A 27,465-nucleotide genomic window follows, 5' to 3' on the forward strand; every position below is an offset into this window, starting at 1 on the left:
ACTAGCAGGACAACTAAGCAACCGTCAGAGAAATAACCTCGGGATGTCCGGCGTACTGTAGTTCCTGCCCAAAATAATGTCTAGCGTCCCGGCATTTCATTCTCAGAGGTGACCGAGGTCTGAGCAGCAGCATGTCGCTGGTCACCGTTCAGCGGTCGCCGACACCGAGCACTACCTCCAGCCCCTGTGTGTCTGTAAGTATGCGCGAACTGGTTTGACATTTCGGCTGAGTTCCGTTGGGCGAGCCGGTCGTTAGCCGAGTTTCACTGCTCTGGGTGCTTGTACATGGGAGGCTAACCTAACTAGCAGCTAGCACAATACTGTACCCTGAAGCTAACCTCTCATTCCCTCTTTGAAGGATGGAGACTTGCCTCTCAAGCAGTGCGCACATTAGTAACTGGTTTAATTTTAAATGTTTGTCAAGTTTTGGGAAACTTATTCCATCGTAGCTAGATAATGTTAGCAGGGAAAGCTCATGTTTCCTAAACCACGTCCTCCTCGAGAAATTCAGTCGTTTCAGTAAACGTTTGGTTATGTGTATTGTGTTATATTATAATTACATATACCTGTGTTTGTATGCTAGTAGCACATCTACAAATTGACCGCTGGTGGTCAGAGGAGTGACAGTGACGGAGAGGAGCTGCCTGGAAAGCGGGTTAGTGTGACAGGCTTGTCAGAGCCTGTTGGAGGCAGTGGGACAGTCCTGTTATCCCCTCTGACACTCTGAGCCTTCCCACGTCTGGCTTCAAGCCCCTGACACAGATCGAGGCCAGGGTGGTGGTGTGACTGCCATAGATAAGACCTGCGCCTTCAACCCTGGCTAGGATAAGAAGTGTCATTTGTGAGGACTGATGTTAGCTAAACTGGGTGCTTGCTTTACAAGTGAATGTCAAAGACACATTTTAATACAACGCCAGCATGTTTTAGTCACATCCAGCTCAGTGACCAACTGTGTTGCAGGTATGAAGGCCAGACTGAAGGAGAATCACATGCCCGTCCGTGCAGACTATAGTAAATACATCAGGAAAATCCCCATCAGATAGATGGTCAACAGACATCAAAAGGTTTAAATGGCTGGAGGCTGTTGTATAGCTTTGAATGATGGTGGGGGAATTAAGGAAAATGAAATGAAAGTGAATTATTTACATAACTTAATAACAGCACTGAGGCCATTATTGAAAGATATGCATTAGTTAATACGTCTTGGAAACTTCAGTTTTAATCAGTTCAAAGAAATCCTATGCACAAAGTATGATTTAAGGTGAATTTCTAATTGTGCGTTGAACGGTGCCTGAGGCTACCAGCTGCTTGTCATGAGACCCATTTCTGATGGGAAGCAGCCATGTGAGCACTCTTGTGAGATGTCTGCTGCTGCGAGGCCAAAACCTGGGGATAAAGACAGCGTAATAGAACAGCGTATGGGAGAAGAAATAAGCCCCTGAAAGAAAGACGTATCGATTTACAGCTTGAATGGTGCTGCCACTTCGGCTTTTTCCCCCCATTTCCTAAACGTTGTATCTGCACTTGGGCAAATTGGGTTCAGAGGTTAGAAACTGTTGACCCAGTGCTCATGCAGTTAGCATTATTTTCGTTCAGCACAGTGGTGAATGGTATCTCCGCACTGTTAGTCTACAATAATCTGCCTAGCAGCACGCTGAATTCCCTGTTCTCATTGGCTGTACGACCACACCCTACACATTCACGCGGTGGCATCGTAACCATGGAGATGAGTTTGTGCCCAGCTATGGCCATCTAATTATTTTATGTTTTTATGAATGCATATTATAAGTATTAAAGCCCTACACACGTTTGCAGTCTGTGCAAGTGCTTTGCAGCAGTGTAATGGTGTACTGGTCACACATATGCCTTTGAAATCTGCTGAGGAAGGCTTCACATCAGGGGTGTGAGTGTGCTGAAAGCATCTATGTATGGGCTCCTATTTCTCCTGTGCCACAATATTTTGTCTTGCAGGCAGGTTGTTAGTCTGCTGATGCAGAGAGCATCATTCAGCCAGCTGCCGCTTCGGGCCTAATCACATCTGTGGTAGGAACAGATGAGAACGCCCCTCTGCTCCTCCTGACCTGACCTGCTGCATCCATCTCTCATCCTTATCTTCCTCACCCATCGTCATCTTACGTTATCGTTCATCACCACCAGCATTAGCGTCTTTATTATTGTCCTGTGTCTGTGCGAGTCCATCCACACTGTATGTGCACGCGTGTTTTGGCTTGACAGGGCTGACAGATTGATGCCAGAGAGAAAGTTCCCCGAGTTTGGGAGGGATTACTGAGACATGCTGGGATTAAAATTGTGTGCGTGTGGCGCACTGTGCTGGTTTCTGTGGTGGGGGAGGATGATCGCATTTTAGAAAAAGAGGGATGGACGGACGGAGGGTGGGGGTGGGGGTGGGGGTGTGTGGACACTCAGTCCATATCAGCCTTATCCCTGGTGCCTGCTCTGAGGCTCTCTTAAAATACCACACTGCCTCAGCCTTGTGAAAACACAAGGCCCTATCCGCCAGTCGGTTTAACAGTCCTTTAATGCAAGATTAACTGAGGCTAACTCAGCGTAAGATGCAAATAATTGGTCAATATGATACTTAAAAGTTATTTCTTTGCAAAATGCTGATAGTGCTGAGCTCATTATGATAAATATGTTTTCTGTCTGTCTCCCCAGGAGTCGGGCAGTGGTGAGGATGACCGTCGCTCCCAGCCCAGGAGGTGAGACCATTAACAGTTTTGTCATTCTCTCTCCAGTTTACTGGAATACAGTAACTCTCTTCTGTCACACGTATCTATACAGCATCTATAGGAACTGTAATTGAAACCCAGGCCACAAGGGGGAGACTGTACATCAGTACAGATTTCCTTCATGCACTGTTCAGAAACATTACTACCAAATAATCCAAGTATTTTCTCACAGTGCAACACAACACATATTTAATCTGTTAAAACATATAATTTAAGTATCCTAGTAGAAAAAAAAAACAGTTTTATAGTCTCAGTTTTACAGTATGAGTCAAATGAGCTTGTGATTCTGTGGTTTATTGTGAATATGACCTGCGTACAGTCGCATAATCATGAAGTCAAATTGTCTCTATCACTAATAGTTAATAATTCAAGAAAGCTGTGCTCGTCATCCTGAATGTGGAAGTAATTTATACACGTATATGTAAAACATTTCATACGGTGTTACTATGGGAATGATTCCCATTTGAATATTGTGCCAGAACATGTTTATTTATAGCTTTCGGTTTTATCACGCAGTCAACAAATGGTATCTTTGTGCGTCCTCTCAGTAAACATTTGATCAGCCCTCTGATGTCTGTGGTAGATTTGCATGATGCTGCCTTATGATCGCGGTTATGTCGATGATTTCCTTTTGACGTGCGTATCTGTGTCTTTATAAAAGACAAGGACGTCAGCGTCGTTATTGTCCTTTTGTTTAGATGACTCATGTGGCTCTGTCATTATGTTGTATCCTGGGTTAAGGCCCTCTTCAGAAGTGGAATGAAATTCACATACTTTATTGAGGCTTAGTCGAAAAACCTGCGCTGTGTGTTATGTGTGGCCTGCAACTAGCTATTGTTGAACACAGGAAGACTGCCTGACACTCACACAGTCTTTTATCGTTGTAAATTTTATCATTTTTTATCCCTCCATTATATAGTCTGCCCACATAGACTCCTGCACACAATCATTAAAGAGGGAGTGGAACATCAAAGCGCATTCACCCGTTGAATCTTTGATGGACTTTGTAAGGGACTTCGTGGACTAATCTAAACTTTGAAGTGCAATCTAAATAGCCTGGCTTATCATTTGATTTTCCGTGTTGAGCTTTTGCCAGTAATAATTCATATTTTATGTTGCTACTTGTTATGATTCTAGATAATGTTTAATACAGCAGGTAGTGACACACTGCAATAAAACGTGATGGATATACTCCAGCTGTGTTGAGCTTGGACCCAGACAAACAGTTCCTATCTTGCCCAGTGCCAGCTGAAAGTCTGATCTGAGTGTAATATTGCCATCCTGTTAGGAGGCTGCCGACATCAGATACAGGGTAAAGCTGAAGGCGGCACACCGACTGTAAGACATTTGATAGAAACACCAAACATAACATCAGATAATGACAGATTTCAGCCAGAGTCCTGTCTCTAAAAGAGCTTCTTGTCGGTCTGCAGCTGTGTTGTCCGAGCTTTGAACAGTGGTGCTAGGAATCAGCACAGTGAGTTCCGCTTTATCAGACGGAGACTGAACTTCTCCACTGTGTCATTTTCTCTTTCTTAACCTTTGGGCTTTGGACGTGGCCAAATCACTCTCAAATTTCAGTATTGCATGTCTTGCACCCCTTCACACCACATGAGTCCAGTGAGTCCTTGCCTGGCAAAATCAAACACATCTGAAAAAAGCTGCTCAGGCTCCCACTAGTCTGCAGTTGTTAGGAGGGTCAAAGTCTTCAGTCCTGAGCTCATTCACACTGAAGGATAATGTGCTCTCTCAGTCAACCCAGAGAATTTTTTATTCTGTACGCATACAGTATATTGGCCAAGAAAGCCCTGATGTTAGCAATCCTCAGCAGCAGCTTGGCCGACCGGTGGAGCAGGACCTTTCATGGTGGGCCGTAGCAATGTGCCAATTCTGAATACACTACTATTGAACACGGCAAAAGAAGCACTTGATTGATTTAGTATGGTTTTATATTTTCTCTCTCCTAATGTTCCTGCAGCACACTTTAGTATGGACTCATACCAAAAATGAATCACTATTGTCAGCCAATGGTCAGTGGTCAGATTTTTGACAGACATCCCTAGATTTGGGACAAATACTTCTGAAAATATGTCCTCATTATGGTGTTCAACATCATAATAATTGCACTTCATCATTGCATCTTGTCCGAGATATTTGAAGCACCTTATATTTTGTGGTATTATGGAACAAAGTGGAAAAAAACTACACTCAAAAGATTTTGGGTTACGTCTCATATATTTGAAATTGAAACATGGTGACATCACTCATGCCTTGAACACACCCCAGTAGTGACTGGAAGGACATGTGGTCCCAATTATCTGTTAGGTAATATCTGTAAGCAGCAGCGGCTGGTGAAGTCATACTCAGGGTCGAGCGTGTATACACATACATAGAGCTTTTTCTCTATAGGGCTAACATTGTCATGTTTTACCACTCCGTTCAGACCAGCTCTCCGAAGATGCAGGCTGCAGCAAAGGGTCTTGCTGAGTGACCCCTGATGTGTATTACATAAGAGCAGAGGTCCAATTAACTGTGTGCTCCACACCCTACATATGGATCCAAGCAGCACTGTGGGCCAATAATATTATATAGGAGACTCTGAGACTGAGGGGAGCCTCAGCTTTCTGCAGTGCAGTAATATTTTTGTTCCATCTTGATTTCTTGCCCTCCTCCAGAGTTTTTGTTTCTTTTCTCTTTCACTTATTCCGTCGCAGTGACTCACACACTGTTTATCTCTCCCTTTGTGTCAACGTCTTTTTCACACAGACAAACAGCTGTCTCTACCCCCTGCACCACACCACTCAAGTATAACGTTGCTGCAGTGCAATAATGAACCTCTGCCACACACTGCTGCCTCAGGACTGACACAGACTGTCAAGGACAGTGTTAAAAAAAAAAACGTTTTGTTTTCTGGTTTAGATACAAAACCAACATTTGAAGGTTTTCATTCATTCAAAGTAAATCTTTGCATGGTGGTGTGAATGGTGAAAGCGATAACTTTTGCTCTGCTGTGAGTGCTACACAAAAAGAGGTGCTTCCTTTGTTTCTTATGGTCATCTTCAAGGACACCAGGTGTCCTGACACAGCTGGAAAGTGGGTCAGATGGAAATTGAATGTTCAGATTTGTTTTTATTTCTATTAAAACACCACTTCCTTCACTCTGTGCACAAGAATGTCTATACAGTTACATTTCTCAGTCTCAGATATTACTTTGTTGTGTAACATCTATGTAACAACACCAACAGTCGCCTCTAGAGCCAATATTTGCCTTGTCCCCTTTGGGCTACTGTAGAAATGTGGTGCTGCATCGCAGTGGACTCGAAGGCATGAAGGGCTCATTCTAAGTACTCAAAAACAAAGCCTTTAGTTGTTATGGTGATTGTAGACTAATGAAAACATAACCGACCCTTTGTAGGCCCTCTGATTGGTGTCCTGACCACAAACCAGAGAGCTCCTATCCATTGTCAATCCTGACTTCCTGTGTTACTTTGCTACAATTCAGAGGATCCATTCCGACAGAAAGACATTCAAAACCTGTAGACTTAACATTGAAATTCATAAATGTGACTCTTCAAAAATATATGTACAGGTGACAAGTGTGGGTACAGCGTAGGAAATAATCACTTATAAAAACTTAATGATGGTGGATAGACTAGTTATTTTTTCAGCGTCTGTCAACGTTGCCACAGTTGCCAGCGTTAGAAGTCTCAGCTGTTAGCTCTAGACTCTATGATTACAGGTTTTCAACATTTTTCTAAGGGAAGGAACCCTTGAATTGCTATTCTTTGTCTAAGCTTGCAACAGTAATATAAGAAGACCAACAACGGGTCACTTAGGAATACTATATTCTATTTCTGTTACAATAAGGTGAATTCATATTGTTAGACCTCATCAGCGTTTGTAAACCTCAGATGCAGTGTTACTCTTTAAATGTCAGCAACAGTACTTGCTTTCAGTTCTCTTTCCCTGTTGCGTTGCAGTTCATGAAGTTCTATATGGAGGTCCACTAGCGCTACCTTAGTCAAAGCTTTGAAGTGTGTTGTATGTTGCATCCATTGCGGACGAAAAACAGGCTGAATGGGAGAAAAGCCTGTGCAGAGAAAGAGGGTTTTTGTTTAGCAGTCCTCCTCCTTACCTTGGCTGTCCATTGTTTCCTTTCACACAATGCAATGCAGGTCATTGTACTGTGAGTTTAGAGGTAGAGTTTCTGTTTTAGTGTTTGCTGTTTGTTTACTGTACAGAGATTTATTTGCGTTCTTATTAAACTTATTTTATTAACATGTAGAATTCATTTTGGTTTTGAGACTTACTTCACATCAGCACTGTAACTTAATTCTTACAGTCAGCCACTCAGAATCACTAGCCTTATGAGTCTCTTCCTGTTTTTTATTGTGTTGTGGACCTATTGTCACTAACGCACACATGTAGAACAGGTTAATCAAGCCAAAGCTTTAATAAGTTTGCTACCAGAACAAGAAGGGCAAGGTGCAGTAACGAACATCAAGCCAAGGCAATCTCTTTGGACTCAACTCCTCTTGTGGAGACATGCCTCTTTAAGTTTATAGGCTGTTCCTCTGTCATTTACACCCAACACTAGGTACCACACCTGCCCTAACCCTACAATACACCTGCTGTTTAAACAAGGATTACTCACGGTCCTAGATTAGTGACTACGTGGGAATATATGTCAGTTTCCCACCACTAATGTGACCTCTTGAATTTTTGGAGATTTAGCCAACATTTATATAATGCTACAAATTAAATTGGAAATCGAATACGGTGGAAATTTGAAGATGATTGATTAGGGTCCCGGTGAGTTTACTGTTGCAGAAATATGACACAATATTCTGACTTAATTAATATAGTTGGATGAGTCACATGCACCCAAGGTATCAGAATATAGACATATGGATAATTATTAATACATTTATAGGGTCCTCAACCCATTAACACATTTTCAGTTAGTGCCTCTTAGCAGCAGTATGAGTCTGGTTTACTGTACACAGACTTTAACTTTAACTAACAGTTCCGTCTTTGTCTTTCTTATCAGGCTGTTTCAAGGGCTCCCTGTTTCTTCAAGGTTAAGTGCTCATATAACTGCTGAAGTAGTCTGCAAACATTTGAAGTTCAGGCGTTGTAGTCCAGGCTGTTCTTTGTGCTAGTTTGTTTTCAGGCTAATCTCATGTTTATGTGTATTTTTGGCCACTGCTTCAACTCGATCACACTTCTTTAACTTCGAAAATTTACATTTTAAAATAGAAGAATACTGTTCTTGAAAGGTGCACCAAATCATGACCTCAGCTGGGGTGTCCTTTTATTTTAGAGGCATATTTCCAGCTCGTGGCAGAGTAAGGGGAGTAAGACTCATTCATACACACACAGTGTATGACCTGCATGTTTCTGTCCATTCCCCTCAAGTGACAAAAAAAAGAAGGGTAGTGGAGGATGATTGTGCAACCAGTCTGGGGCTCAGCTAAACACCACAACATGCTCTCCTGTTACCAGCCCACAGACAAATAAGTTTCCGTTGAGTGCTGGTGACTATGATGACACTAAACAGAACCACATGACGAGAGCAGCTGTTCGTGCGTGAGTGTGTGTTGACCTGGTGCTCATGGTCGCCTTCAGGGCTCGCCGGGAAACTTGTGATGCAAGACTCGTCGATAGGTAGACAACACAAGCAAAGTGCAGTGTGACGGCAGGTGCGCAGGTGTTGTTGTGTTGGTTTCACGTATGATGTCATTAGTTTAGCTCTTTGCAGAACACATGTAGAGTGTAGTGCTTAAACATAAACACACACTGGCAGCCTGTTTTGTGTTCTTGGAAATGGCCGATAATTGTACTTGAAGTATTTCCAGTACTTCAAGTACAGTACAGTATCTTTAAGCATTGTAGCATTACTAAGGAACTATATAAATATGCATTGTTGTTTTAGTGACTGTAACTTCATTCATTTAAAAACATCCATTCATGGATTATTCGAGTTTACTTTAGACATACATTACATACAGAGGAAAGCAATTATCTCCTTAAGCAGCAAGATTTATAGTGTTAACCAGTTTTTTGTTGACATTGTAATGTGTCCAAATGCACTGCTTCCAAGTGTTTTGTTATTTGTGCAGGATCTTTTATGAGGTAAGTCAACAGGAATAAGTCATACAAAAGGAGAAGCAAATCTCAGATAAGACACGCTGGCTAAAAATAGCACGTCATAATCATTTTAGAGAAGGAGACAACAAAACAACAAGCAATTTTAAAGAGGCAGCGAACATAATTTGCGCACCAATTTGCATAGCGCCCAGGGTTATTTGAAGACCCAGAACATAAGCGCACTGTGCAAAATGCTGGAAAGTTTGTGATCACCGAGCCGAAGGTTTGTTGTGTAACAGCATTCTTAACAGTGCCCACTTTGCGAGTTAAACTTCCTCGTGATAACTGCTCTGCTCTGGACAACAGTCAAAACACAAAGCAAGCCATCCATAAACATAGTAAAACTTTACTGCATAGAGCTACAGGTTATCTGCTGCACATGTTTTAGTTTAGTATCAAGGGTACTTGGCGCATGTTGGTGTGAATGTGAAGTGTGTGTGTGTGTGTGTGTGTGTGGGGAGGGGGGGGGCTGCTGTTTTACAGTGTTTTTCAAATTGTTGCTACACAGGGCCGCACGTGCTGGTGCGCCAGTGCAATATAAAATGTTTAATAGGCTATAAAATGAGCCAAAACATTGTGTCCGTCTTACAGCATAGAGTATCTTGGTTGATAATCATTTGTTCTTGCTCCTTATGTAACCCAACCACAATGTTTGAGTGCTCGGACAAAAAGGGTGGAGAGGACACAAGTGAAGTCGTCACATTGAGCTAACTGCTAAACCAAAAATCCCACGAGGGTTTGATTGCCTCTATTACATTAACGTGAATGAACTGCATCCTCTGTTGACCCTGTTGTACCAGGATGCTCAGTCAGCTGTTGGACCACAGTTGATTCTTGAAATATTAACATATTAGGTTTACTAAATGACCTGCTTTATTGTGTAACCTGTTATAGATGGGCTGCCGTGTACCTAAAAGTGTTCGGCTTTGAACCAAACAGTGCAGGTTGTGAATTTCCTGATAAGTAATGTACACCCTGATCCAGAGAGGAGGAACTAAACAGTCTGATAACCTGCTGGTGTAAATACCACTGGTGCCTGCTCTTTGTACACAAGCTGTGTTTCTTCAGCAAGCGTCGATGCCGTGGAGCTGTTGGTGTGGGCGGTCGTTCTTCCCTCTGGTCCACATAGCCTCCCTACTTCTCCACTTCTCCCAAAAACACGTGTCTCCAGCTCCTCCCTCCTATGACTTCTCCGGTGAGAGTTTGACTCTAGTCATATGTCTCAGTACTGTACATGTCAAAGGATGTTGTCTTTTGACTCGGAGACGAATAATCGTTAGAGGACGCCACGGAAATTTATTTAAAATGAGAACCGCTTTCGCTTTTTTGGAAAATCACGGACAGCCATGCTCATCAGCGGTCGCGATCAGGAACACAGTGTGCTACATTTAGTTGCCCCGCTTGATTTATTGCAAAAGATCTAAGATTTGGAAACATCTCGCTTTTTTGGCGGCGTCTATTTCTCGTCACTTTCTAGACGAGAACTTAAAAACCCTCGGAAGAGACACTTGTTTCTCTCCTTGCAACTTACAATGCCGGAGCACATGACTGTAGGAGAGAAGTAAAAGTTCTCACCGGGACCAAGAACACCTTTCACCCTCCTCCCTCTTCGCTCCCTCGCCGCCGGCATGACCCTCGGCACGGTGTCCGGCTCCGACAGCTCGTCGGCGGTCAGCTTCTGCTCCTGCTGCGGGGCGAAGATGATGCCCTACTTCAGCGACGACGCGGTGGTGTCAAAAAACCAGATCAACCAGCTGTAAGTTAAAAAAAAGTGTCCCGTTTGTGGGCAGTAGATGCAATCTAAAATAGGCTATAGCTTGCTAATGTTTATTTGTATTACTTTTACATCAAAAATGTTTATATATGTGACACTTACATAGAGGTACGCTATGAACTGTTAGGGTCTCCTTTCAAAATAAATGAACAGCTTCAAAACAAGAGAAACTAGGCAGCTCTCTGAAACTGACAGTTAAATCAGTCTGTTAATGTAACATTGAAATATGGACTCCGTTAACACCATTTATTCTTTCTGTGTCTACTGATGGTAGAAATTTATGACAGACTTTCAACACTGACTTTACGGTATGAGTAAGAGGATTCCTTGGTAATAGTTTTGCAACATCAGGGTTGAGTGTATTTCCTGGTGACGTAGCAAGTTCTTACTCATCTTGCTTTCTTTGACCTTACTAAGGCATAATCCTCTGAATTTAGTATGAATCATCTTACCTGTTTCACAGGTTCAGACACATATTAAATTGGAACATATTTTTTGTGTGTCCACGAATTGATTATTTGAGCTCATGAGTGTCTGGTGTGATGGCATTAGTCGGAGTTAAGATCTTTTTTGAGTTAAGCTTTAAAACTTCAACAGGATGACTTAAACAATGGTGAACAAGAAAGTAAAAAAAAAAAAAAAACAACAACTTAGCAATGCTTTTAATATTTTCAGTTTTTGTATAAAATACGTGCGGTTTAACAATTCAACAACAACTCAAGCTGACATCTCAAGCCAGTGACTCATCTGTAAGACGGTGTTTCTTTGAGACAGACCCAAATTGGCCTGCATCCGTTTACCTTCTTACACAAGCACTTGAATGACACTTTAATATACTCCCATGCTATTATGAGAGTTTTTTTCTTGTAATACAATAATAGACCACCCAAATTATTTTGATAGGCCATCCATTTTTTTTTTAATCTAAATATACAACACAGTTAATTCTGCTCAGACAAGCAAATGTTCTAAATGTTATGAAAGGTTAAGACTTATGCAGAGATTTACTTTGAGCTGTCGGGGAGTTACCATTAACTCTTTATAGTGAACCTTTACCTGTATCTCACTGTGTCTGTAGATGTCAAGGCAAAGAGAGGTGAGGGCTTCTATTTGCTTGTGAGACGTAAACGGATTTAGTTGACTTACATAAGTGGTGAGGACAAGTCTTCCCTTCAGGACAGATCAAAAGTTAGTCTATTCTAGTGTCTGTTCTAGTGTGTCCTGTGTTGCCGGTTCAGATGAGTTTAGCAAATTTGGAGAACAAGAAATGTTTTTTGAAATGACCACAACTGGATTAAAACCTGTTGAAATCAGCATTAACCAATTTTCGTATTCAGTTCCCGTGTCTGTTTTTTATGAGTGTTGCCAGTAAATGGTTGCGCCATGCATGAGAACTGGCCGTCTGTTGTGGCTTTCAGGAAAGTTGAGGGCAGCATGTGTCTTGATTGCATTATTCTTCAGCTGTTTTACACATGATGAGGTGGCTAGGTTATTGAGTAAACTGAGCATACAGCCTTCATTAGGGCTGCACCCAGCCTTTAAGGAAATAGCTTGGTTTTTGTTTTGTGTGTGAGTTTGCACAGGGACATTTTATGGGAAGATGTTACTGCTATACACACACACACACACTCTGTACTGGCAGTCGCATGTCTAGCAAATAGCAGCAGATGTGGGAGTCCTCTGACTTCCTGCGTTTGGGGGAAATATTGCATGATGCTGGTTGATTGTTTTTGTCAGCACTCCTTTGTATTGCTGTGTGGACAAGGGCCTTCATCACAACACTTTGATTTGTAGCATCTAGTGTGTGTACATGTGCTTTCAACACTGTGCTTGTGTATGTGTGTTTGCTTGTTTACTCCTGTATGTGCTAAAATGTCAGTGGTGTGCTAAAGTTTTACCGCGGTTTCTTTCTGTGTGTAATTACAAGGCCCGAGGCTGTGGCTTGCGTTAAGTGTTACCTGTGGCTAAATGGCATCTGGCAGGAACACCATTGTTATCCCACCACTGTTACATCCATGTGTTTGTGCTGCTGCTTACACAGATAAGGCTGAAGTCAAGTGTATGTTTGAGTCTTTGTTTGGGGGACTTCAGAAGCTCAACAGGAATACTGTACAGGCCTCTCAATGTAGGTCACTATTTGTCCTTGAGTGTGGGTTGCATCTAAAATCATATAACCTACATACCACCATATTAATTCATATAAATAGCTTAAGTAAATCACATGAAGTCTTTGAAGGTTCTCTATCACCCAGGTCATAGAGTTTCTTCAAAGAAACTCTATAAGTCCAGTTGCCCTAGTTTTACTCTGTTTATTGGATAAATCACATGAAATCAGATTGTCTGTGGCACTATATTCACACTTAGTCCTATTTGTTGCCTGCCATCTAATAGTGCTTTTTCATGACGTGTGTTTCACTGAGCTATATGTGACCTTAATTGATTAGCATGGAAAGTGAATTACTTAGATGCTTCAATGCTCTTCCTCTGTCTGTGATTTGTGAATGCTGCTAGTTAAAATGTAACCTGAATCCTTCTCAGAATAGCACTGCATGCCTGCCTCAGGTATGTTTAGTTCACTGAGGTGGCCAGTCTGGACCATGGCCTGCACACAGAATTATCAAAGAAACTGTAATGAAACTGCAACAAAGCTTGTGGTATGATGTGGCGTCCGTGTCAGTTAACCTATGTCTATGTTTAGTTTGACCTGGTTTCTCTTTATCACTCCTGACCTCTTCTGGTCTAGCAGCCCTTATCTTTTACTTTCTGGTGTCTCCAGCTTTAGCCAACAGGCTGTTTTGGAACTGAAAAGACTTTTGAACTTGTGTGGGAATATTCACTTTGACTAAACTGTTTAGTGGACAAGGAAATGGAGAACGACATGTCGTGCGACACAGGTCCCCAGCCAGACTCGAATGAGGACATTGAGGTTTGTGGCTCCACTCCTCAAGACACTCCACAAACTTGACTTCTCTCTCAGCTCATCCGTCTGTCACTGTCTTCTGCTTGTGACACATTTCTATAACTGTGCCCCTAGGCAGCAGGACCTAACATGCACCTCTGGACATGCAGACTCACACACACTAGCTAACCCCCTGTATTTCTCATGGGCTGTATCTGGCCAGGGTGCAAACTCATAAGGCCTCCGCATGGCCTGTCCCGCTAAGGCCCAGGCCCAGGCCCTATATTTATCCCACACTACTCCAGAGAGTGACTAATATGGGCACAAGCTGGAGGAGGGGTCACCCAGTTATCTGCCCACCATGTGGAGTGGTCCTTACATAGTGATGATTGTCTATGACTGTTGCCCTAACAAGTACCTACTTTTTCCCTTCAGACTAAATCTCCTGGATGGCTGAATGCCAAAAGACGACCCACTCCACACTCCGCCTAGTGTGTCTGTGATGGTGCCATATCGCATTATAGATTTATCAGTTAAAATCAGTTTAGTCTTCTGACAATTGACAATTCTAACATCATGAGAAGACCACTGAGGTTGACTTTTATAAATGAGGTTAATTTCAGTCTGACAATGCAATGGCATTGTGGAACAGTGCAGAAACTTAACAATTAGTCTCCCTACATAATTTGTGGATTATCTCCTTGATCAATGTATGAATAATTTTGTCTATAAAATACCAGAATTCAGTGGAAATGCTTGAAATAGTTACCCATAGCTGAAGGTGAGTTGTTCCAATAAGTTGCTTGCTCTAAGAACAGTCCAAAACCATGTAATCATGTGTGGTACGGAAAGATCTCAGATTTGAGAAGCTGCAACGATAGACTTTTCATGATTGTTACTTCAGAAAGTTACAAAAAACTTCTAATTTCTTGACCTGTTTACTAATCCATGCATCCGTGGTGTGGCCCACTGGATGATGGTGCTCTATATTTGTGTGTCAGGCTATGTTATGCCTTTACATTGCTGTACCAACATGTATGTCTGTGCTAGCAGCCTGAAATGTGTCTCACTAATCAGAGCACATGCCAGCACAAGCGCTAAACGTCTGCCTTTCACAGCTCTTTCAGAGAGAAGCTTCTCAGTACAGTAAGGCAGCTTTGCTCTTCTGAATACAGTCTATCAATAGCTGAGACTTTTAAAGGACTCTTGTATTTTTAGAAACTACATTCGAGAGTTATTCACAGTCCCCCAACTTTCCAACCATCAGGCTCACATTATCTTGGTGTGCCACTGTGCAGGTGTAAAAGTGCGTGTTTGCATTCATGCACGTGCATGGCCTCCGCGCAAGATTCTCAGGGAGCGTAGCAGTGTTGCATTACGAATGTCATTGTACAGTAGCGCTGCTATACATGGTCATTGCCAAGTACAGTACACGGGTGTGTGTGTAAGCGCAGCCGGACACGATGAACTGAGGAGAGCGACGGAAATTAAAGTGGGACAAAGTTGGGAGAAGTGCAGAAAAGAGGAAGCGACGGAGGGGAGACCGAGAGGAAACAGCTGGGTCAAGGGTCAGAGGGTTATGGGAAATGAGCTCAGCACAAGGCTGCGGTTCTGCCTTTTTTTCTCTCATGTCTCCATTGTCTGTGTCTCTTGATTCTCTACATCAACGGTCTCAGCAAAACTCAGGAAGGACAGTTGGGTAGCTGTAAGGATAGGGGGATGAAGTTACAGACAAAAAGGTGATGACAGGAAGCCTAACAGACAGACATTTGAATGTGACACTGTAGAACCTAATGAACTGTGGCTGGGTTCACTGAGGTTGAGATAGATTATACAACACAGTGGTTTACCGGCAAAATAAGTCGATCAGCCAAATGTTTGCACAACAAAGATATATGGGGCTTTGATGTAATCACCCGTCATTAATCAGTCCCAGTTACCTTCAGTGTGTCCTTGTGCATTTGTAAGGTATAGATCTGGCTTTCTGGGCCCAGAGGCTATGAAACCACCTTTATTTTTAACAGAACAGGTTTGCCAACTCTCTGAATCAGCATTCCCTCTAGCATTGCTTTGCATATGCAGGTTTTTGTTAGTGGTAAACACCGGTGAGGTTAAACTTTCACTTTTTTTTTTTTTTTTTTTTTAAACTTCATTTGACCTGCCAGCTTGAATTGTGGTGTCAATTTTGGCAAAGTCTGCAAACTCAGTACAGCCAGTTGTTACTACGATGGATTTCTTCTTGGTCTGCAAGAGTTACTTCAAACTTAATTGAACTTTAAACGTGTTTTTCTTACGCTAGTACGTTTTGTGCAGTCCTCATCCACTGAATAAGTGCAGGGATGCCATCAGCAAAGAGCCTGCTGTGTGAGTGGTAGACCTCTTGCTCTGCATCATTAAGGTTATGGCTTACTGGTCCCATGGTTGTCATTTGACTTGGCCATAAACAGCAGGAAAAGTAGGTCTTCCAACCTGTGTTATTTATGTCTTGTGTGCCAGTGTGAGAATCTAAGCAAAAACCTAGTCATTCACACATACAAACACGCAGCTCCAGTTAAAAAACACTGACCTCAGTTTATTATGTGTCCTTTTCCTCAAAGCACTGACCTCAGTCACAGTTAATAAGATTAAGTGTCTCAGAGAGGAACAGAACCCTGTTTAATACAACCTACACTGGTGTAGAGCGCTGTTCGCTGGCCAGATCTCTTCTTTGCTCAAACACTGTGTAGGAGGAGACTCGCTCTGTCTTCCCTCTCGGACCCCCGGTTCCCTCCCAATCCCCCCATCCCTCCCTACTGGCAGCTGTTAGTTTGAGTAAGTCTGTGTGTGTAATCCAGCTGTGTGGAGGAGCAGAGAACATTGTGTTCTAAGTTCACATTGGGGCTTGGATCGTGTTTTGCTTGCATCAGTCTGTTAGCTCTGTTTTGGGGAGCCTGCAGACCAGAGGCCAGTTGAATGGAGCATTGTGACACTGACATAAGCTCGTGACAACACTCCTCTATCACTTGTCCCCATCTCACACTTATTCTGAGAAGTTGGGGACAGTATGTACAAGGAAATGGTTACAGATGCCATACACTTAAGTAATTACCTCATTTTCAGACTTACGTTGACGTCTGGTTTTCCTTTCCCTTCTCTTCCAGTATCAGTGAGAGTTTCCTCACGGTAAAAGGTGCAGCCCTCTTTCTTCCCAGGGGTAACAGCCCTACGCCAAACTCTGCACCCCGCATCAGCCAGCGCAGGAACAAGCACACAGGTAAAGACTTGCACATACTGTACAAAGTACAGCTGCACCGTCTCACTTGCTTCCAGGTCTTTTGACTCTCAGCCCCAGAAATGAACTCCATAGAAGATTAAATATCACAGCGTGTTTTCAAATGCACATTCCTCTTCAGCATCATGGGCAACAGCTGTTGTTAACCTCAGAGAAACTGTTTCACAACAACAAAGATCAGTACGGGCGAGCTTACTGCTTTCAAAAAGTGTTAACATTTCTGGATGATGAAACTGAAGACACAGAAAATCACATATGTAAGAAAAATATGATGCTGCTTGTAGATAAAGAAAGACTTCTAGGTGTGAAATGTGATGATTGCTGTAAAAAGACAACATGTATTCAGAATTTAGGTTGGATGTAGGCCACAGTGAAGGAGACTCCAGTATGAATTCAGTGGAAAATTGCCACGGGGGAAATGATACTTTATCTGGGGTGTTGTGTTAGCCTTTGAGTACTCAGGCTGTGCTTATTGTACAAAAGAAACCGAAACTAGATGAGAGTGTTCCAATTCTTTCTGTCTAGGTGACCTCCAGCAACATCTTCAGACCATGTTCACTGTGCTCCGCCCAGAGGACACCATCCGACTGGTCAGTATCACATCTAACCCACACAAACACAATTGCAAAGGTCAGTTGCGTGGTACCATTAAGATCAGGGAGTTTATAATACAAACAAAGTGTCTGGTTTCAGTTCTTTGTTAGCAAACATATAAGAACTGAAACCGTGAGTGGATTTAAAAGCAGCAGTTGTTTTGAGTCTTCCATCTGCACCAACAACTCTACTCTTACATCGAATTTACAGAATTCAAAGAATTCAAAGCAATAAGGGAAGTGCAAGTCCGACAATACCAGTCAAAAGCATTTATATATCCACACATCTGAAATCCCACCCTGACTTTAATGCTAGCTGTGTCAAATCTGAAGTCTTCAATCTAAAGCCAGTTTAACCCTTTGGGGTTATTTTCGAAGGCCTCAAAAAGTTAAAGAAGATGTTCTGCAACAACTTTCACTGAATGCCTCCCCTTCTTTTCTTTACTTGTAGGCTGTGCGTCTGGAGAGTGCCTACCCTCAGGTAACCCGCTACATGGTGGTGGTCTCCACCAACGGTCGACAGGACACAGAGGAAAGCATTGTGCTTGGCATGGACTTTGTCTCCTCTGATGGGTTAGTTCCATATTACATCAAATCCCACAACTAGCATAGCCATAAGCCAACTTAAAGGCAGTCAGATGTTAGAGTGGCAATGGCATTAGTGGTAAAAGTTTTTCAAAATAAAGGATTAACATAGTTACGTTTGACTCCTTTCCATGTCATTTACCATTTTTCTGATTGTCATGTGTGTTGAACCAGTGCAGTTTGTTTTACCCTCTTTACTTGATCTTTCTACCAGCTGCTGTACGGTGGGTCTGGTTCTACCTCTGTGGAGTGACACTCTGATCCACTTGGATGGAGACGGGTAAGACACCACACCTATGTCATACTTCCTCTTACTGCTCCCTGGGGCAGCTGACTGACTGCTCTGATGACTGCTTCACAGTGCATGTTTATTTCATTCTGAGTTGTGTTGTGAGATGCCTATTAACTCTTACTCAGCACCCCATTTCTAATCTCTTTCTCTCTGTCTCCTCAGTGGCTTCAGTGTGTCGACAGTGAGCAGGGTTCATGTCTTCAAGCCAGTTTCTGTCCAGGCCATGTGGTGAGCAACTTTTATTTCAACAAATGGCAGCTTTGTGAAGCTGCTTTAAGGTTTCAGGACTTAAACTAACATATTCATTGTACTCCATCTTTGACTTTGACCTCGAGCCTCTGTCAGTATTTCTTATCTCCCCCGTTCTCTTTCTTTTTTCCTCCCTCATTGTCTTTCTGCTTTCCAGTCTCTTCTTAATCTCTCGGCCTCACATGCCAGTGCTGCCTCTTCATTTCCTCATTGTGTCGTCTCTTTGTTGCTGTGCTCTTTGTCTGACCTCCCTGTTCCCCTCGACATCCTCTGATACCTTCGTTCATCCGCAGATACAGCTCAGCATTATCTCTCATGATAACCGTTTGTGTCTCCTCTCCTTTTCTGTTGTTCTTTTGTCCCTCTGGCTCTATTATTCCACCTACCTCTATTGTTATATTTCTCAGATGGGTTTTTATTCATACCTCATGTATCTTTTATTTTTCCCTTTTTCTCCATCTCACATAAGTCCTCCTAATATGAATCTTCCTCTTTTTAACTGTCTGCCTCAGGTCAGCCCTCCAATCTCTCCACAAAGCTTGTGAGGTGGCTCGCTGCCACAACTACTACCCAGGTAGCCTGTTCCTGACCTGGGTCAGCTACTACCAGAGCAGGGTCTCGTCCAACCAGTTCTGTATCAACGAATGGAACGCCATGCAGGATGTCGAGTCGCACCGTGCCAATTCGCCCGTCCTCTTCACAGACCTGTGAGTAGAGGAGATGGATGGACACACATTACTCAAATCTGCAGTTTGTACAGATGACGGAATAACCGGGATATTGTGTGGTTTGTGGTGAACTCCATACAGGGGATGAGTTTTTATTTTGTGTGACGCAGAGTAGCACAGCCCTCATTGATGTGTGGTGTAACATTCCAAAAGTTCTAGGTAAAGGGACTTTATTCTCAGTACTTCTACAACTCCCCGAATTTTGGACTGCACACACTAAATATCTGTGGAAATACTGTAGCTCTGAAGTATTCTGAAATCACAAGCCATGAAAGAATTTGTGGTTTAGGGTTCAGGAAAACATGCATACGCTCATGTGGATAAACATATGTGTACCCAGAAAAACAACAGTGTAGATTTCGCCATCTCACACAGATGCACATACTTGCATCACAGCTTCAGAGAAAAGCTGAAGGTGCCTCACAGTTGCTGTACATTTGGAAGTTGAAAAATAAGATGGTTACACCTTCACAGCATTGCCTAATCTCTTGTCACTTGACGACAATATTGCTACAGCAAAATACTGCACACTGTCGGTCTTTAGAGCTCTGGACTCTGGAGTCACATGCTACTTCTAATCTTCCACTGTAACTAAAAAAATAAATAAATAAACACAGACGGGCACAAACAAAAACAAAAGCATGTACACCAGCACGGCTGAAGATTTTGCATAGGGATCATGATCATCCACACAAACACAACTTTGTAATCTGAATCGTCAACAGATGCACAAGGAAGCATAAAGGGAGCAGTGAACGACACCGGCTGCTGGATTTATGTCTTTACTAATACAAGGGAAATTCCCCTCCCTGCTGCTTAGTCACGTGCCCCGCTACCTATTTGGAGTGTCTCTCCCTTGCACTCACTCACTCTCCCTCTCTCACGCACACACACTTGAGAGATCCTCGTGTCTAAAATAGCCGCGGCTTTAGCTGGCTTGATTTACTCTTGGAAAAAATGGAATCCAGATAGACACATAGGTAGGTAGACTAGGAGAGGGACGGACAGAAGCAGGTGGCAAGCATAGTTGCCCCTAATGCCCCTGGATGGAAAGAATGGAGAAGAGTGCGGGAGTAAATAAAGCACCTTTAAACTTGAGAGTTAAGAAACACCTATATTTACTGTCTTCCTGGGAACCAAAATACTCCACTCTCTTTGGTGGAGGTGTGTCTGCCCTTGAGTGCACTTATCATCGAGATTACACATATACTTTACGAGCACCAAACAGAGCACTAAAAGTTCCCTTTTGTCTTCCCGCACAGGGCGGCTGCCAAAACTGCATGAGCTGCCAGTGTTTGTTGACATGGCAGCTTATTTCCCGGGCAGGAAGTGTTTCAACATTGGAGTGTTTTTCGCATCCGTTTGTTTAATAGGGCTTACTGTGAATTCCAGTTGGCTACTTATTTATTACCCATTGAAGGATGTGACATACATATTCCATTCTTCATTTACTCATTAGGTCCTTTCCCTGTGTCGTCATTTGCCGTACTTGTGTTTTTTAGCCATCCTTCCTTCGTGCCCTGTGTGGGCAAGCTGAGGCTTGTTGTATGGTTAAAGTGTTACTGGATGTCGGTAACTAGCCTGTATTCTTTTGCTCAACCCTGTGGACTCATTCTCTTGAGGTCAGTCAAGATGTTTTGCATTGACATAAACAAGAAGACTGCTTCCAAGTTTCCAACACAGATGATGCTGCAGTTGTACACCTGTGGTCATCACACTTCCCCTTTTTTGTGACTGCTGACCCACACTGCTGTGTACCATTACACAGAGGAATCACTTAAAGGCAAAACAAGAGAAAATTGGACAACGTGAGAAGAGAAGCTCACAGACAAACTGAGCTCTTCTCTCCGGGGAGGTAATTAGGCCACTTGTTGGTATCATCAGTGTGACATCCACAGGCTAAATGCGTCCCCCAGCAGAGTGGTTAGAAACAGAGCCAGGCACAACAACAGGCATATTCTACAAGAGGACTTTGTTGTGCATCGCCGATGGGCCACGCTCTCAGATTTTCTGTTCCCTCTCCAGTTTCTGAGAATCAGACAAAGTGGCAATTCTCCTGTGGAACAAGTAATCTCATTGAGACTCGAGTGCAAATGAATCAGTGAACAGAATGCAGGGTTCCTTTCCGTGACCGTGAAGGTGGCGCTTTGTGTCCAAAATATCCTCTAAGGCTAAGACAAAATGTGTTAAAGGTGTTTTCGTCTGTTCTTACAGGCCTACAGAGAGGGAGCGCACAGAACGTCTGATCAAGATGCGCCTCAGAGAGATCATGATGCAGAAAGACCTGGAGAACGTCACCTGCAAGGAGGTGAGGCACAGTGAAATCTGCATTGAGTACTTCTTGTTTTTCCAAATGCAAGTTTTAGCGTGCATTGAAATGCCACTGCTGCATGAACACACTAAATCATGCTCAATAGTTATAGTTCTTGTCTGAATTTTCCCCAGATCCGAACAGAGCTGGAGATGCAGATGGTGTGTAACCTGAGGGAGTTCAAAGAGTTCATAGACAACGAGATGATTGTCATCCTGGGACAGATGGACAGCCCCACTGAAATATTCGACCATGTCTATCTGGTAAGAAGACAGGAGCCCAGTGTTCTTGTAACCACGATTCAAACATTGTCCTGATTTGTCTTTTTTCGGATGAATCATGCTCCAATTCCTCTCAAAGCTTTTATGAGTAAAATGTTCGTGTCCACCTTGACACTGACTGGACCTGTGTTCATGTCTCCAGGGCTCTGAGTGGAATGCCTCCAACCTAGAGGAGCTGCAGAACAGCGGGTAAGAGATCAGTCACTTCAGTACTCTATTAAACAACTGTCTTTTTTTAGCTTTTTTTTCCCAGGGTTATGCAACATCCAATATTACAGTTAAAATGTATATTTGAACACTTTGTTTCATTTTGACATATCTGCGTTTAATTCTGGCAACTCAGCTTCCTCTTTCCTGTCTGTTCCATCCTGTAGAGTGCGCTACATTCTGAATGTGACCAGGGAAATAGACAACTTCTTCCCAGGGATGTTTGAATACCACAACATCAGAGTGTACGATGAGGAGGCCACCAACCTGCTGGAATACTGGAACGAAACTTACAAGTTCATCACCAAAGCCAAGTAGGCTTCAGCACACACACACACACTGCTTCCCCTCTCCATCGGTTTCTTAATTTATCTCTTGTAATACAACAAAGCCCCTCTCACTTCTGTCCGTAGGAAAGCTGGTGCTAAGTGTCTGGTTCACTGTAAGATGGGCGTGAGTCGCTCTGCGTCCACGGTGATCGCCTATGCCATGAAGGAGTACGGCTGGGACCTGGATACTGCCTTCGATTACGTGAAAATGAGACGGACTGTCACCAAACCGAACCCTTCCTTCATGAAACAGCTGGAGGAGTATCAGGGAATTCTGCTGGCAAGGTACGGCCTCACATACATCTGAACAATACGTACATTCTTCAGGAAGGATTTCGCAGCGAACAAACTCTTATTTTTGTTTCCTTCCAGCAAACAAAGGCATAATAAGCTATGGCGCTCCCACTCTGACAGCGACCTATCAGATCGTCCGGGGTCATTGTGTAAACCCTCGTCTCACTCCTTGGGTCGCTCCGACTCCCACAACAACAACAACACATCCTCCCCCTCCTTGCATCACTTCCTGGGCGTGGCCGTACTGCAAGCGCTTTGTGCTGAACCAAAAGACTCTGCCAAATCAAACAGCACCGACACCTCTGACGTGCACACACTCTCCAATGGTGTGTGTGACTCACCGGTTCAGGAGGAGGTCAGATCAGATTGTGAAGTCCCCCTCCTGCTTCCCCTCCCCAGACCCCGAGCAGCCACTGTAATCCCAGAGGAAAGACTGGACAATTCAGCAAGCGTGGCTGTCACTGTGCCTGTTGCTCTACCGCACCCTCCACCGTCGCTCCACATCCTACCTCCTACACCAGAACTCCAGCGTACTCGTCCCAGTCCCCCTACACATTTGTCCATTTCGGTGCCCAAACGCAAACCAGTGGAGCTGTCCCTCAATTTACCTGAGAGAAGCACCTCAGAAGAACTCTCTCCTCTCACCCTGGGATCCAGTGACTCAGATATAACGAATCAGTCATTATCAGATTTAACAAGTGACAAGCACACTCCAATCAGTCCCACTCACGCGGCCACTACTCCACCTCTGATACTGCCTCTCGCTCCCAGTGACGACAACAACAACCCCAGTGAGTTACAGACGGGGAGTGCCTTCGACAGCCGCGGCGAGGCCGACGGCTCGTCCAGCCACAGCACGGACAGCATCGACTTCTTCAGTGCCAGGGAGAAATTTCTGGGCCTCGCCCAAGATGGCCGAACTCGGACGCTTTCAGAGCAGGCGCAGCAAAGGACACCTCTGTCAACTGACGGAGAAGCAGAGGCCAGTGAGGAAGAGGAGCAGGGGAACGAGACGAGTCAGGTAAAGGCTTATTCAACGTCTTCAGTCTGCTTTTGTCTTTGAATTAATAACCCTGAAAGCAAGCATCATTACTTATGAGACTGTACTCATGAATTTTTAATTAATCGGCCTGTTACTCTCATAATTAAAAGATTCATGGGTTTTAAGAAAGTGTTGCCAAATTGGTTGATTTGAGAAGGAAGACACAATGGTGAGAAAGGTGACTTGTCATGTTTGCTTAAAAAAACTACCAGAGCATTGATTGATTATTTTGGTGTCTTATAGCAAATACAAATGCAGCAAATGCTGTTCTGGTCCTATCCAACTCGAGTGTGTTTTACGTGTCTTCATATTCTGGACTGCGTACCGAGTTCAGCGCGGCAACAGTCGTGCAATCGTAAAACCGAAGATGACTAGCAGCCTGCTCCCTTCCTCCTAGCAGTTTTATTTCAGGATACGGTTCCTGTTTACTGCTTTCATTTTCATGTTAAAGTATAGTCAGTGACACGGTCGTGCGTCATTACCAAGTTAAAGATTAAAGCAGTTTTCCCCAAAAATACAGTACTGCAAGCACAGTAATGTGAAACAGTCAGCAGCAGAGGTGTGATGCTGCAGTACTGATCAGATGAGCTGAAACTGGATCAACACTTGTCTTTAAGGACAGCAGAGCAGCAAATAGACTGAGCCAATACATCAGGATTAATCACAGTGACACCTGCTGGCAGACCAGATTATAGTCAAGGCAACATTTTCTTATTCTCTCTCAAGTTATCCTAACAGTAGTATTGTACGTAGTTTAAGGCATTATAAATGAGTTGATTTTAAACATATTAAAACAGCAATAGTAAAGTAGTTAATATATGATAATATGTTGCTGCCTCATGACTAATAAAATCTGTATGTCTCTCCTGGTCTCTCAGGGATCTGAAGACAGCTTTGACAAAGCCAGCCCTGACCGAACCCATCACACTCAGCATGACAATGGAATATCAGTTCGCCATATTGTCACTGAGATCGAAGCCATATGCCACCCCACCCCTTCTCTTCCCAGTCCATCCTCCCCCTCCTCTTCATCGCTCCCTCCGTCCTCTCACAGCCCTCTGTTTCCCCGACTGGAACATGCGGAGGAGGCAGAGTCTCCTGAAGTCGCCCGTGGCTCTTTGACTCCGCCTTCGCACCCTCAGTCTCCCTCCATGCTGCCTGGCGACTGGCCTGCGGGTTCGGTGCGGCGGGCCACCAAGCAGCTGGAGCAGAAGCTGAGGCAGGAGTTGGAGATGGCGGCGTCTCCGCGGTCTCCCCTGCATTCCCCCAGCACCGAACACCCACCTGTCAGGCTGTCCCTGTGCTCCCCAAGCACTGAGCATCCTCCCCTTCACTCCCCGCAACACTCCACAGAACAAAGGATCACTCAGGGAGAGAACGCGGCTGTTTATGCTAATGCTAAATCCAAAGACAGCGAGGCGCATAAAGGGTCACAGACTGAGCTGCAGAGACTTGATTCCTCAGGCACAGACGTCCTCCCAGACCCTTTATGCTCAACTAACTCAAATATCAGCCAAGTCTCTGGTGCTATATCATCGATAGATAGCCATACAGTGACATCATCACTGACCTCTACTAGTCCGTTAGTAGAATCATCTCTAGATACCTCAGGCTGGCCCCAGAGACAGGGCCAGCTTCACAGCCAAAACCCCCAGTGTCAGACTCAGCCCCAAGTCTTTTCCAACCAAATGTCTGTGAACGGAGTGACAACCCAGGAGTCAGACACAGATGAAAGACTGGACTCCTGTTGCCAGGGCGGGCGAGAGGGCTGTGGCCTCGGCTGTGACGCTCAGAGCAGGCTGGCTCGTGGCAGCCAGGAGCTGGAGAGGATTCAGCAGACACTGAAAGAGCTGCAGGCTTTTCTTCACGAAGGTGTCACCCTGGAGACAACAGACAGTCAAGTGCAAGAACTGAGGCAGCCTCAGGGGCTGAGAGACACCATGGACACAGAGCCAGGACATCTTAAGAGTTCAGACCAGACCCCTCCAGGCTTGGAAGTAGGGCAGCAGCTCAGAGGCAGACAAGAGGGGCGGAGTTTAAAGGAGCCGACGGGGTGGCACAGAGCCATGGAGCTGGAGGCTCGTCTCCGCCAGGCAGGCCTCACCCCCCCTTCTCTCATGAAAAGATCAGCCTCCTTGGCTAAACTGGACTGTCTGGAGCTGTCAGCCAACGACCTCAGCGACCTGGACCTGAGGCCACACATCAGGACGACATCCCACTCCCAGGACTCATTCTCATTGTCCTTTTCCCACCCGGACGACACCTGGAAAAAGCAGAAAGTTCTCTCTCAAAACGCTTGCGCTGAAAAGACAGACTTGTCCCGAGATGAGACTTCCTCCCCACGGTCCGTCTGCCTCTCCTCCCCCTCCGCCCTATGCTGCATCAAAAAAGAAGACTCGGGTGAGAGGGAGGAGCCGGACGGCAGCGGCAGCGTAGCGGCCTCTGCTTTACGTCAGCAGGGGCGGGGACACTCGTCGAGACGTTCTCGCAAGGCTTCTGCGGAGAAGAAGCAGCGAGCCATCACTGTGCTATACAACACCATGTAACCTCAGTGCAATGGACTGGAACGGACACGACTGGAGCTGCTGCACGCACATGTGAAAGACAAAGAGACTGCATGATGTGTATGAAAGTGTAGCAGGTCAACGGTAGCCCCGGTATAACCTGTATGTACAGTGTGTAAGACAAGAATGATGAATGAACATTTGTTTGCATGAAAACTACTGGATGTGTTTGTTTCAACTGGAGTTCAGGTTTGTCTGTACAGTAATGTAATATGAATGTCCAACCTAAGACTGAACAAGTGCACATGCACTCCGTTATGTCTGTCCCTTTTTTTAAGAAGAAGTGTTTTTTTGTTGTTGTTGTTGTTTTTTTCAGTGTGTGACCCTCGCTGCCTGTTGACAGTTTAGAAAACTACAACCAGAGGGGCTTTTTCACTCAAAACATGCACTTTACTCTTCAGATGATTTTTCTTCTCATATGGAATTCGTTTCTTACCCTGAGGGGGATTCTTTTGCACTGTTCTCAGTAGACTTGTCTGCGTTTTTGTCTTCTTTATTCAGATTTTTAATTAAACCAGGACAAAGCTGATATGATGTTGTGTTTTTTTTTAATATAGTGTTTTAGCAGTGAATAAATATGGTGAGTTTGTTTTGACTACAGCGCCTCTGTACATTTTTATTTCTGCTTAATCTGAATGCTACCTCACATATTTCCAACTGAGGAGGAGCAGATCGTTGTATTTGCTGCCACCTGGTGGCCAGGCTGATCTCCAGAACGTCTTGAGGCAGTAAAGAAACTGGAGGGTAAAAGTTTGTAATGAAATCAACTCACCAGCTGTGGTCAGTTTATCCCTTTTATTATGGGAGGAAAAGCATATCGGTACAATTAACAGAAATGTTGTATATTCTGTCATTTTTCACGACAATTAATGGTTTCTTTGAACACATCAATTTCGTTTCCTGGGGGAAATGATCTCCATCAGTGTTCACTGCTGCTGACATTTTACCTACTGTTTCATGTGGGTAATTAAACAGTGAGATGTAGGCCACCAGGGGCCCCTGCTGGGACACAAATCAGACAGTGTGACATTAAAGGACTTTAAAAAAAAATAATAATAATAATAATATAATTAAGACATCAAAACTCAGAGGCTCCATATGGAATATTGAACGTAGATCGAGAGGGAAGTGAAACTCCCTTGATGA

General features: G+C 44.0%; 1 protein-coding gene across 2 annotated transcripts; it reads left to right on the top strand.

Annotated features, from left to right (window-relative positions):
- On the top strand, positions 1-26,845 carry ssh2a (slingshot protein phosphatase 2a). 2 transcript variants are annotated; one of them, XM_084559397.1, is made up of 15 exons: positions 1-194; positions 2,677-2,720; positions 16,714-16,826; positions 17,370-17,434; positions 17,889-18,010; positions 18,237-18,302; positions 18,477-18,542; positions 19,076-19,270; positions 21,506-21,599; positions 21,737-21,865; positions 22,026-22,072; positions 22,258-22,404; positions 22,504-22,704; positions 22,792-23,734; positions 24,634-26,845. In XM_084559397.1, the coding sequence occupies exons 1-15, from the start codon at positions 132-134 to the stop codon at positions 26,299-26,301; spliced, it is 3,963 nt and encodes a 1,320-aa protein (XP_084415523.1). In that variant the 5' UTR covers positions 1-131; the 3' UTR covers positions 26,302-26,845. The 2 variants fall into 2 exon arrangements, with proteins under 2 accessions (XP_084415523.1, XP_084415522.1); XM_084559396.1 differs by lacking the exons at positions 1-194; positions 2,677-2,720 and adding an exon at positions 9,973-10,656.
- The last annotated feature ends 620 nt before the right edge of the window (positions 26,846-27,465 follow it).

Source organism: Chelon labrosus (assembly GCF_963514085.1).
Source record: "Chelon labrosus genome assembly, chromosome: 13".
Classification (NCBI taxonomy): domain Eukaryota; kingdom Metazoa; phylum Chordata; class Actinopteri; order Mugiliformes; family Mugilidae; genus Chelon; species Chelon labrosus.

Excerpts from the sequence above, each read along its gene's own strand:
- ssh2a (XM_084559396.1), top strand. The coding sequence starts at position 10,529 with ATGACCCTCGGCACGGTGTCCGGCTCCGACAGCTCGTCGGCGGTCAGC. Across the intron at positions 10,657-16,713 it reads AAAAACCAGATCAACCAGCT|TATCAGTGAGAGTTTCCTCA; the intron begins GTAAGTTAAAAA and ends CTTCTCTTCCAG. Across the intron at positions 18,303-18,476 it reads ATCCACTTGGATGGAGACGG|TGGCTTCAGTGTGTCGACAG; the intron begins GTAAGACACCAC and ends CTGTCTCCTCAG.